This window comes from Mus pahari, chromosome 4 (genome assembly GCF_900095145.1).
Source record: "Mus pahari chromosome 4, PAHARI_EIJ_v1.1, whole genome shotgun sequence".
In the NCBI taxonomy this organism is placed as follows: Eukaryota; Metazoa; Chordata; class Mammalia; order Rodentia; family Muridae; genus Mus; species Mus pahari.
In genome coordinates, this window is record NC_034593.1 from 98,046,279 (window position 1) to 98,058,639 (window position 12,361).

General features: G+C 56.0%; 1 protein-coding gene across 2 annotated transcripts in view; it reads right to left on the reverse strand.

Annotated features, from left to right (window-relative positions):
• Celsr2 (cadherin EGF LAG seven-pass G-type receptor 2) overlaps window positions 1-9,425 on the reverse strand; it is a 23,261-nt gene extending 13,836 nt beyond the window's left edge. Inside the window, exons 1-2 of one of the 2 annotated variants that reach the window (XM_021196368.2) lie at window positions 6,031-9,425; window positions 879-1,526 (exon numbers count right to left, since the gene is read on the reverse strand). In XM_021196368.2, coding sequence (XP_021052027.1) covers window positions 879-1,526; window positions 6,031-9,340 — 3,958 coding nt within the window. In that variant the 5' untranslated portion in view covers window positions 9,341-9,425. The remainder of the gene's footprint in view (window positions 1-878; window positions 1,527-6,030) is intronic. The other variant, XM_021196366.2, reaches the window with a different exon arrangement.
• Window positions 9,426-12,361: the final 2,936 nt, after the last annotated feature.

Sequence of the window (12,361 nt, forward strand, 5' to 3'; positions counted from 1 at the left end):
CCAGCAGCAGCACAGAGGAGTCAAGTCTGGCAAGTTCTAAGCAGAAGGATGCAGCAGGAGGCACCGAGCCTGCCTACGCTACTGGCAGAGCCAGTGCGCCTAGCGCCTAGCGCTGGAGGACATGAAGCCTGGGAATCTGGGAAGGAAAAGGAGCAAGGGAGCCAGTAGGGTGGGGCAGGGTGTGAAGAGACCTGCAGCCGCAGACCAATAGGGAGGCAGAAATGGAGCCTTGCTGCTCAGGGCTACACAGGTCCAGTGCCCTGGAACTCCCATGACGCCAAAGCCCTGCCTTTCAGTGCCTTCCTCCAGTTCCTGGGTGGGGAAAGTCTGGCTCCAGGTTAATGAAGGGATTCACTCAGCGTTATGAAGGCCTGGTCCTCGGCCAGAAACACCCCGAAGTGGATCAAGTCACCTCAACCCAGGACTTCCTCAAACAAAAGCCAACTCTCACCACACAAGCCAGCTTTCTCTTCCTGTCAAATTACTGACATGGATCCTCACAAGCAACTTTTGACCTACATAAATTGGTTATCTCCATCTTAAATACTAGCGGGAAGAGAAGCTAAGTAGCTCGCTCATTTTCACACAGCTATTAGTGGGAAAGCTGGAACACGAAGCCAGGTGCTGGACTGACCTCAATTACACAGTCTTAGTGGGTCTGTGTGCAGGCGGCATGTGCCAGCGTGGGTGTGTGGGCTTGCACAGTGAGCACACGGCTCCTCATTCCGACTTACCAAGCAGGATCTAAGAACGGCTGATGCGCCTATAGGTTATACGCTCAGAAGGAACGAGGCAGCCCCATTATTAGCTTGATTTGTGCTTGGCCCAGAGCGTCAGCCCTGCAGGGCCACCCCCATTGTCTCTTGCCCTAGGCTCACCCGTGTAGCCGTCCCGACAGAGGCAGGTATAGCCGCCCTCTCGGCTGCGGCAGCGCCCATGGGGTCCACAGGGTCTTGAGTAACAGAGGTCCACCTCCGTCTCGCAGTAGTCGCCTGTGAAGCCTGGTGGGCAGCGACAGCGCAGACCCCCGACAGGGTGGATGGGCCGGAAGAGCACCGAAGAGGAAGCGATGAAGGGTGCAGAGGAGTCGAAGCGCAGCACAGACACACAGCGCATGTAATTCTCGCAGGGCTCCCGCAGGCAAATGTTGTCGTCGAAGGGGAGCACCCGCTGCGCCGAGATGGCGGTGAGCAGGCTGCGGTTGAGGTACAGGCGCTCCTGGAGATCCTCTGAAGGCAGAAAGGGTGGCCCACCCCCGGGTCCTGGAGGCTGGCCCACCGACAGGCTTACATTGAGGATATGGCCGCCTGGGGCATCAGTATCCCTTTGCACATTGAAGACCACCACATGATCCGGGGGTGTGGCCAACGTGGCTGCCACGGCCTGAATGAAGAGTCCCAGCAGTGGTGACAGAAAGCGTTCTGGAGACATGTCTTCCAAGCGCAGCGTGATGCTGTGTGTGAGCATCTCATCTGTGATGATGGTGACACGTAGCGAGCATTGGGCTGTCACACTGTGGACACCATCTGAAGAGAAGCAACACGGATCAACGTCAGCCCTGGGGAAGGCAGGCAGAAGCAGGTGTGCCAAGCCACAAGACCCTGGCTTAGAGCAAGGAGGGAGTAGGCTTGTGTGATAGTCAGAGGAGGGGTCAAGAAAAAGGAGCGAGGAGGAGAGAGTATCAGGAGGAGGGAGCACCATCGGGAAGAAGTACTGAGAAGAGGGAGCACCATAAGGAGAGAGCATTAGAAGTGGGGAGCATCACTGGGCAGTGATGGTGCACCCCTTTAATCCCAGCACTTGGGAGGCAGAGGCAGGTGGATTTCTAAGTTCAAGGCCATCCTGGTCTACAGAGTGAGTTCCAGGACAGCCAGGGCTACACAGGGCTACAAACAAAACAAAACAAAACAAAACAAAACAGTGGGGAGCACCAAGAAAAAGGAGTGATGAGAAGTAGGAGGGCCAGGAGGAGGGAGCACCACGAGGAGGAAGCATCAGGAATAGACGGTGCAAGCAGGCTAAAATCCAGCCCATATCCTGCAAGGTACTCAAGAAAACCTTTTTCTAGGCGGCATAAACGCGGCCAATGAGATGAATCACCTGTGGCCAAGTCCTTCCTTGAGGGGGTTCCCCCATACGTGCTTAAGGAAAGGAGACTTTTCAAAACTGTTCTTTGTGTGTTTCCAGTACTCCTTGGCGTGACGCATGAACTGCCTTCCAGCATCTCCGCCTGTCACCCCATTCAGTATACACCCTGCCCCCTGAGACCAGTCCTTGGGTTTCTTTGCTCCACAACTGTTTTTTCTTTGCTTGCTTTTCTAGAGGGCGCAGAGTACCACGAGAGGCTGCCACCCCTTACCCTGTACTTCTCAATCCCACTGTGACCCTGCCTCTCAGTCTGCTGTAGCAGGTTGTGTGGAAGGTGAATCTGGTCAGAGGTGCCAGGTTCCCCTCAACACTCAGCTCCCCAAGTGTTTCCGTGGAAGCCTGCTAGCCCATCGCCACACCTCTTACACAGAGCCCTGTACCCACACAACTCTGGGTAGCCTGGGCTCCCCACCCCAAGAAATCCAGCTGAGCCACCTCAGCCAGTGGTAGTGACACACACTGCTCCAAGCTGGAGAAAGTAGGCAGGGGTGGAGAATGTGGGCAGCTTTCACCCTGAGCCCCACTGGGCTGGTCTCTCCTCTGGCACTAGGGCCTCTTGTTATTCATCACTCACTTGGCTCACCAAGTTGTACCCAAAGGTCTGCCTGCCATACCCCCAGGCAGCCAGCTCACTTATAAACAGCTAAGTGCTAACACATGCGATGGTTTCTCACTCCACCCACACACCCTATGCTCAGAAGTACCATGCACACCTGAAAGTGCATACACATGGCAATGGACTTCGCTTAGACTAAAAATGAAATCTGGGAGGCAGAGAAAGGGACATGGCTTGGAAGGGCTATAGGGGTGTCCCTAGTTAGTACAGTGCCTTACACATAATGAGTGTTGAGTAAAAACTAAGATGCTCATGAGAATCCCTTGTACATAAAAGTATCTTGAAAACATGGCAGCAAGAGAGGCCGTGGGGATGCTCGTCTTTAATACTAGTGTTCAGGAGGGAGAGGCAGGAGGATCTCTGAGTTCAAGGGCAGCCTGGTCTACAGAGCCAAGTCCCAGGACAGCCAGCCAGGGCCACATAGAAAAACCCTATCTTGAAAACCCAAAAGGAAAACACACACACACACAGAGCAAACTCTCCAATCAGATGTAAAATATGACATCCAAGTGGGATAGGATGGGAGCTAGTGTTGCTGAGGAAAAAAAGAGATATGGAGATACGGGACCCTACTCTGTACATGTCACACTTGGAGTGGCTGCTACCTTGGGCATGCCCTGCGGCCTCACATGTTCTCACAAGCCTGCTGCCGGCGACTGCTCCTCACCTCTGTTCCTCCTGCTTTGACCAGGGTACAGAGACAGCAGCTCACGGTCCTCCAAGCCCTTCAGCCTGCCCACGGGTCACCATCTGACGGCTCTGCTTCCTTTCAGAAGCAGGGTTCAGGAGCTGATGTCACAGCCCAGTGTTTTCTGGATGGGATGTTCCCTCCAGACAGAAAGCAACAACACAGGGCTCTCCAGACAGCACTCCCAGACCCACAAGCAAGAGAATCCTTGCCATCCCCTGGCCCTGGGAAGCAACACTCCTGCATGTTGTCGTCTACTGACCCAGGCCTGTCTGTGCTCCTCGATCAGCGTGTCTCTTGCTTCCCATCTGGCCCACCATCTGTGGCCACCTGCCCCTCTGCTAATGTCCCCATCCCAGCAAACCATTGCTCTTTCTCCTTCCTCTTTGTCATCCCCCCCCCCCGCCCCCTGCCCGTGCCCTGCTCTGGGTCACTCCTCAGGCGCAGAGGCAGGTCGTCGGGAGCAGGAGTGGCCTGTACATTGCCTGACTTGTTTTAGACAGAAGAGAGAGCTGGGTGGGGTAGGTTCTGACCCAGGAAACACCACCTGGGTCTAGGCCTCAGCCAGCTGCACCCGAGAAGATGCCAGAGCCAGCCTCCCAGCCTTCCCTCTCTGGCAAAGGCTCTGCTGTCTGTGAGGCAAGCAGGCCTTGGGCAGGTTCTCCTATGTGTCTGAAGAAGGCAGCAGCCGGGACCATTTGGGCTGCAGGACCTGTCCAGCCTGGGCTGGGGCAGCTGCGGCCAGAGGGAAGAAGGGAAGACAGGATCTAAAACCACAAGAGACCAACAGGGGAAGACAAAGACCCAGGAAAAGAGCCAGCAGTGGAGGAAACGTGGGAGAAGGAGAGAGACACAGAAGCTGGGGAGAAGGTGACAGACAGGCAGTGCAGGAGGGTCCCCATGGGCAGGGTGGGAGGGAAGGAGGAGACAAAGAACCAGAGAAGGAAGACAAAGGGACAGTGGGCGTCAGTCCCCCTCACCCAGCCTCCTGAACTTTGGGGTTGCCTTGGTGACTGACTCTTAAGGGTCAGGGCTGATGGGGGGAGGGGGACAAGGGCAGAAAGGCAGCCACAGTGTGCCCTAGCTGCAGTCCCAGCCTTCCCTCTAGCCCAGAGGGTTGCGTCTGAGGCTAAGCAGCACTGTCCTTCGCAAGGCCCCTGGGTATCTAGCCAGATTCACTACTGAAGGCTGTGGATGGAGGGCAGGAGGGAGAGAGAGGTGTTTCTTCTGCCTCTTGTGTCGGGCTCAAGTGAGGGTACTCCTGGCTTCCCTCTCCTGGAGGGGAACTGGATGCTTCAGGTGGTTTACAGCCTGACCCACAACTGAGGGGTGGGGCCAGGAAGTGTTTGTCCAGTACGAAGTATGAGCAGGAAGGGGGGGGTTAAGGCCATCTTCCCTTCCCTGATGTGCAAAGGGAGCCTGGGGAGCCTGAGCAGCCAGGCTTCACCCCTGGAAAAATTGTTAACAGTCCCTCCCTCCTCCACTCCGAGTCCCACCTCCCAGTCTGCCTCACTCCGGCCTTGCTTCTCATCCCTAGAAGTGACAGAAAGGATAGAATAGTGTCACCCAGGCCTGCTTGCTGTCCCCAAGTCCTGCTGTCTGGGGAGTCTGCAGGCTGAGCGCTTGACCAAGCAGCAGGAATGCTCAGGCTGGGTCCTGGCCAGGCTCCCACGCCCCTAGAAATCTGTTCTCTCCCCACCAAGTCAGGGCCCTGGAGTCACTGCCTTCAAAGCTCAGCAGTCCCGGTGCACTCTGACCCCCATGTCTGTTTCCCTGAGACCGGGCCATCATGGTTAGCAGGGAAGGCCTAGCACCCCAAGAAAAAGCCACGGGGAGTCTAGGGGTCCAAAAGGTCCATCTGCCCTGGCTTTGTTGCAGCCCTTCCCCCAAGCCAGACCCCAACCAAGAACTCAGGACAGTGAGGTCTGTTTGGACAGAGACAATGAGTTCTGGCTTTACTTCCTGCCTGGAGCTCTGGAGGGGGACCAAGGCAGGCTCCTTCTGCCTGGAGGGAAAAGCAATGCCCCAGACAAAGTCCAAGTCTTCTGCAGCTCTACTGAGAGGGCGGCAGGGTCCTGACCCCCTTGGTGGAATCCCGTGTCCCTAAAGCCGTGTGAGATCATAGGACCGTCCTAATGGGGGTGCCAGGGTGCTGAGGAGTCAACTTGCCTCGCCCCCTCCTCACCAAGGTCTTCCCTTCCCCTCCCCCAGCTCTTGGACCTTCCAGGCTTCCACGCCCCCCCCCCTTTTTTTTTTTTTCACAATTCTTGGCAGCCATAGTCAGGGCAGTCTCACAACACTTCCCCCCACCACGTCACAGTCTGGTAGGCAGGGGGCAGCCAACCAAAGCAGCCCAGCCCAGCCTGGGGCAGCAGGCGGGGCCTGCACCAGCTGCCAGGAGTCCTGGGCTTTCTTCTCAAGCCAGGTGCCCGATCTTTCTCTCTCAGCCCCTGAGCTATCCATCCAGGGTAGAGAGTTGGGTCACCAGCTCCTTCTGGATGGCACCCCACCTCTGGTGGCTGCCCAGACCTCCCTGAAGCACTATCCCCACCCCAACATCACCGGGCATCTCCCTTACCTGACACCAGCACGCTCATGATGGCTTCCAGGGGCCGGTTGTTGTCCAGTGCCCGGCTCAGTCTCAGCTCACCGGTGGAGGCATTGAGCAGGACCAGGCTGAGTTCATTTCCCCGCTCAAAGCTGTACGTCAGGCTGTCTGAGATATCGGGGTCGTGGGCAGGCACACGGCCTATGGAGCCCCCAGGGAAGCTGCTGGAGCGGTTGGTGACATAGTTGTTGAAGAGAATCTCAAAGTTGCCCAGCACGGGCGGGTTATCGTTGCGGTCGAGGAGGCGGACATGGACAGTAGCCCTGCTCACCAAGGGGGCAGACGTAGCCTGGATGACAAGGACATATTCAGGCCGGTCCTCATAGTCCAAATCTACCAGGGCAGTTAGCTCGCCAGAGAAGATATCCAACTGAAAGATCTCAGGGATATTGCCCTCCACAATCTGGTACATGATCTGTGCGTTGGTCCCTTCATCTGGGTCAGTGGCCGTGACCCGGGCCACGGCCAGCCCGATGGGGCTGTTCTCTTCCACAAATACGTCAAACTCATCCTGTTCAAAGACAGGGGGGTTGTCATTCACATCCAGGACAGTAACTGTCACCTCCATGGGTGTGCGGGCTGGTGGCATGCCCTTGTCCACCGCATAGGCCCGCAGGACATACTGGGCCACGTTCTCACGATCCAGCCTCCGCAGTGTGCGCACAATGCCCGACGTCGACTCTACAATAAAGTCACCGTCCCCATCATCTCCTCCTTGGAAGGTGTAGAAAACCCTGCCATTCAGACCTGAGTCTCGATCGGTGGCTGAGATCTGCAGGACGCTGGTGAAGGGTGGCACATCCTCGTAGATGCTCCCCTGGTAGGAGTCTCTGAGGAACTGGGGGGCGTTGTCGTTCACGTCATTCACCAGGATCTCCAGGTAGGTGGTGTCAGACTTCTGGGGAATGCCATTGTCCCGGGCAGTGATGGCCAGGGTGTAAGACACCTGGTCCTCGTAGTCCAGCTCGGCCTGGGTGGTGACAGCCCCAGTGTCCGCGTCGATTCGGAACTGGGGGATGCTATCCTCCATAAAGTAGGTGATTCGGGCATTCTCCCCCGTGTCCTCATCCGTAGCGCTGATCAGCACCACTGTGGTGCCCGCTGGCCGGTCTTCATTAACGTTGACTGTATAGTGGGAGCTCTGGAAGACGGGACGGTGGGTGTTGGCATCGGTGACATTCACCACTATCTGAGCTGTGTCCTGCCTGGTGCCATCGGAGGCAGTCACTGCCAGCACATACTGCCGCTCGAGTTTGTAGTCCAGGGGTAAGGCAAGGGAGACCAGTCCACCACCACTTTGGCTGGTGATAGAGAAGCGGTTGCGGGTGTTGCCACTCGTGATCTGGTAGGTAATGACACTGTGAGCGTCTCGATCCACGGCTGACACGGTCACCACACTGGTGCCCACGGCGGCATCCTCATTGAGCCGCACAGTGTACTCTGGCTGCGTAAAGGTTGGATTGTTGTCATTGACGTCAAGGATGGTTACACTGACACTGGCTGAGGCTGTGAGCGCTGGGGTGCCATGGTCCCGGGCCTCTACACCAAAGCTGTAGAAATCAACCTCTTCCCGATCCAACTCTGCAGCCACAGAGATCCAGCCTGTGCCATTGTTAATGGTGAAGGGGAAGTCGTGCCCAACCCCGGCCAGGCTATATTCGAGGCGGGCATTATCACCAGCGTCAGCATCAATTGCCTGGACGTGTAGAACTAGGTAGCCTAAAGGGACACTCTCTAAGACGGTGGCCTGGAAAGGGGTGCTGACAAAGATGGGGGCGTTATCATTGATGTCTAGGACTTGCACTGTTACTAGGCCAGAGACATTGGAGAGTGGGGGACGGCCACCGTCCTGAGCCCGGATCCGCAGCGTATATTCTTTGGTTGTCTCATAGTCAAGTGGGCTTACCACATCCAGGGCTCCAGTCTGAGCATCCAGATAGAACTGGCCCCGAGCATTGCCACTCATGATGCTATAATGCACCAGGGCATTGCTGCCCTTGTCTCTATCCGAGGCGGTGACTCGGAGAACTGGGGCTCCTGGGGTCACATCCTCTCGCACCTGGACCACATAACGCTTCTCGCTAAACTGGGGGGCATTGTCATTATCATCCTCCACCGACAGGAAAACAACGGCTGTGGAACTCCGCGGGCCTGGGTCCCGACCCTGATCACTCGCCTCCACTGTTAACTTGTAGGATTCCACTTCCTCCCGGTCTACGGGGCCGCGGGTTCGGATCACCCCCGAGCGAGGATCGATCTCAAAGACTTCTGAGGGACTGCCTCCAGCCCCCTCCAGCAGGCGGTACAGAATGTTGGCATTGGGAGGGGCGTCGCCGTCGGTGGCCCTGACTGTAAGCACCTCATAGCCAACCTCCAGGTTCTCCCTGAGACTCTCCTTGTACTCTTGCTGCTCGAAAACAGGGTCGTGATCATTGGTGTCGGTCACCAAGATGGTAAGCGTGGCCAAGGCACTCCGTCGGGGCATACCGTGGTCCTGTGCAGTGACCCTGAAGACATGGGTGCTCTTGGTCTCCCGATCCAGCTCCTCAGCTGTGGTGACAGCACCAGTGATTGGGTCCAAGGAGAAGAAATGATTGGAGCGGCTATCAAAGAGGGCATCCATGGTGTACTCAAGTCGACCCGCCTCACCCTCATCTGGATCAATGGCTCTTAAGGATGCAACAGAGGTACCAGCAGGCTGGTTCTCAGGCACTGTGGCCTGGTAGCTGGGAGGCTGGAACTGGGGAGCTGTATTCACATTCCTTTTCCTGCGCCCACCCAGAGATTCCTCTGGTGAGCCTTCCCCAGCCCTGAGCCCTGGGGCCTGTGCCAGCTTGCAAGACTGGCATCTGAGCCGTGGGGCCTTTAAGCAAGGGTGTTCTTCAGGCAGGGTCAGCGTGCCTTGTGGAGAAAGGTGTCCTCCGATACCCAGGAGACGACAGCTCCAGGGGCAGCCTTCAGAGGATGGCGGAAGAGGGATATGAGCCCCTGATTCTGGACACCAAACCCTCAGGCCATCGTGGTGGGGCACCAGGTGGCCGGTCAGTTCAATGCCCGAATCTCTGCAGCGGCTGGTGTAGAGCCAGAGGTTCGAAGCAGAGGCTGGGCAGAGCCAGCCCACGGGGGCGCAGGCCCCAGAGGAGCTGCGTCCCCCGGACCCCAGAGAACGACAGGGCCCCACTTGATCTCCCAGTAGTGGCGACGGTGGCAGCAGCAGCAACAGCAGTAGCAGCGGCAGCAGCGGCGTTGGGAGGGGGGCGCTGGCAGCCCGGCTCCGCATCTCTCCCTGCTCCCGGCCAGCCGGGTCAACAGCCGCGGCGGCTCTTCCTCCGGCTCCTGCCGGCCCCGCCGCGCCTCATGCCCGGGCCGGGGCGCCGGTCCCCGGGGGCCACCTGTACGTCCCACTGGGCCTGCACCCAGATGGCTCGGCGGGGCCGCGCTCTCCGCCCACGATGCGCCGGGCTCCCACCACTCTCCAAGCCGGGCCCGCTTCCGAGACACCGCGACCACTGCGGGTTCACACTGCGCTTCCACCTGCGCTCTGAGCGCTTTCTACCTGCGCCCGCGGGCCGCGAGATTCTCTGGCTCTGCCGGGTCCCCGGGTCCCGAGCCCCAGAATGTCCCCTCCGCCCGCGTTAGATCGCCCACCTGCGTCTGCGGAGCCGCACGCTCCGGCCCGGGCCCGGCTGCCAACGACGGCCCTGCGCCACCCGCTCGCGCCCTGCGTCCCCGCCGCGGCAGCTATCGGTTGCCGCGGTCCGGGGCCCAGACCCGCGTTCCCTCGCCTCCCGGGCGGGCGGGCGAGCTCTGCAGAGCAGCGGCGGTGGCGGCGGCGGCTCATTACCATAGACCTGCTCGCGCCGCCGCGGTCTTAAAGCGGCGACGCCCAACGCGCCGGAGGAGGTGGGCCCCACCCAGCGCCCTCTTCTGCATGGCTGCTCTAAGATTCCCGCCTCTGGTAGCATTTTTCTTCCCAGCACATCAGACTTGCTCCTTGCCAGTTCTGGATCCCTTCTATAGCTTAAAGAGGAATGAACAATCAGAAGCCACACAGGGAACTGACTCTCTTGTAAAAATCTATGGATGGTACTCTTTCAAAACATTCTGAATGTCTGCAGGAGGTGACCAGGGGGCGGGAGGGGGTGGATATAGACACACACAGGCAGGCAACTTTCCAGTCTTACCATCCCTGAAAGCCCTCGCTGCTGCCCCATCCTACCGTTCCCGGGTCAGAAGCAAAGAAGACTTCGCTTGACATTACAAAGCCCCCCCCCCCCCACCAGAAGTTGTGCTCTCACTTGGATGTCTTGGACAAAAAGGACCCCTAAGCTCATTTCTGATACATCTTGGGTACCACAGGGCAGGGCAGGGGAAGTGAACTAGAGTGTTCAGAGCAGCCCAAAGCAGAAAGTACACTAACACTACCAGATTCCTAGGGCCAGGGTGTGTTGGTTCCAGAGGGCCCAAGCTTCCTGGACCTTAGAACTTGTTCCTTTTTCTCTACCCCTTCTCCCTCCCAGATCAATGTCCAACCTCTGTCCTCCTCCTACCCACTGCTTTGTAACTAGCAAATGGCCCTGTCCATTGCACAGGACTGCTGAGCCCTTCATGGAATGCCACCCCAGAACCTTCTGGAAGGGGTATGAAGAACTGATGAATCTACCCATGAGTGGAGTTCACACAAGAAGCTGGGACCAGAGAACCAGAAAGTGAGGCTGGGCAAGCTAGAGGGCTTCTTCCTCTCATACCCTAAGCAATGAGGGGTGTCAGATTGTGAGAGAGGAGACCACTCTCACATGCTAGGTACACGTGCCCTTTCTTAGAGTGAGGGACTTGAATAGAGCAATGGATTTTCAAAAGTCTTGAGTGAGGTGATAATATGGTCTGAGGAGATAGCTCAGTGGGCAGAGCGACCCCGCCATGCAAGACTGAGGAGCTGGGTCTGGATTCCCAGCACCCACATTAGGAAGCTGGGCACAGGCTCACCAACGTGACTGAGCCAGGTGACAGACCAGAAGGCCTTAGCCCTTCTACAGGACCTGCAGGCGGCTCAGGGATTCTAAGTGGGAGACTAGTCTTTCCTGAGGAAGAGCACACTGGCTTGTTATCCTGTACCAATGGCCAGTCCTAAAAAAATACTACGAGTAACGCTAGACAGATGGAGCGGGTTGTATTTAGAAATGCCTATACATATATGAATATAACAGCACTGCCTATACATATATGAATATAACAGCAATTAATGAAAACAGAGGTGATGAATTTGAAAGAAGGCAAGGAGGGGTATGTAGGAAGGTTTGGAGGGAAAAAAGAAAAGGGAGAGATGATATAATTATACTATAATCTCAAAAGTAAAAACAAAACATTATTAATTAAAAGCCTGGGCACAGGAGTGTATGTCTGTTACATCAGTGTTAGGGAAGCAGATTCAGGATGATCCTAAGGGTGCAGGACACACCACACACACACACACACACACACACATACACACCACACACATACACATCACACACACCACACACACACCACACATACACCACACACACACACACACACACACACACACACACATACATACCGGGTCTGGTGGAAATAACTGGGACTATAGCCCAGCACTTGGGAAGCAAAGGCTAGTGTAGTGGATCAGGAATTCAAGGTCACCCTTCACTACAGATTGACACTACCTGGGATATAGCTCAGTGTTTGCCTAGCTATACAAAGTTCTAGGTTAATTCTCTAGTCCTGGGCTGAGTGGGTGGGATGGATTATTTAGTAGAATTTTTAGGGGCTGGAGAGATGGTTCAGTCAGTGGTTAAGAGCACCCACATGGCAGCTCATTACCAGATGTCACCTTAACCCCAGGGGGATCCAATGCCCTCTCTTGGCCTGCATAGACTCAGAGTATAAACATACATGTAGGCAAAATACCCCTTACATATACAAAAAAATTTTAAGCGGGTATAGTAGCATACACCTTTAATCACAGCACTCATTCAGAAAAAAGAGGCAGGTGGATTTCTGTGAGTTTAAGGCCATCCAGGGCTACATAATGAGATCCTGTCTCAAAATTAATCAATTTCTTTTATTACGTGTACCTGCAATGTTTTTCAATTTCTTACTAATTTGTTGTCTTATTACATGTATGAGATGTCTTTTAATTTCTTACTCTCTTTCTCTTTCTCTCTCTCTCTTTCTTTCTTTCTTTCTTTCTTTCTTTCTTTCTTTCTTTCTTTCTTTCTTTCTCCCTCTCTCTTTCTTTCCCTCTCTCTTTCCCTCTCTCTTTCTTTCTCTCTCTCTCTCT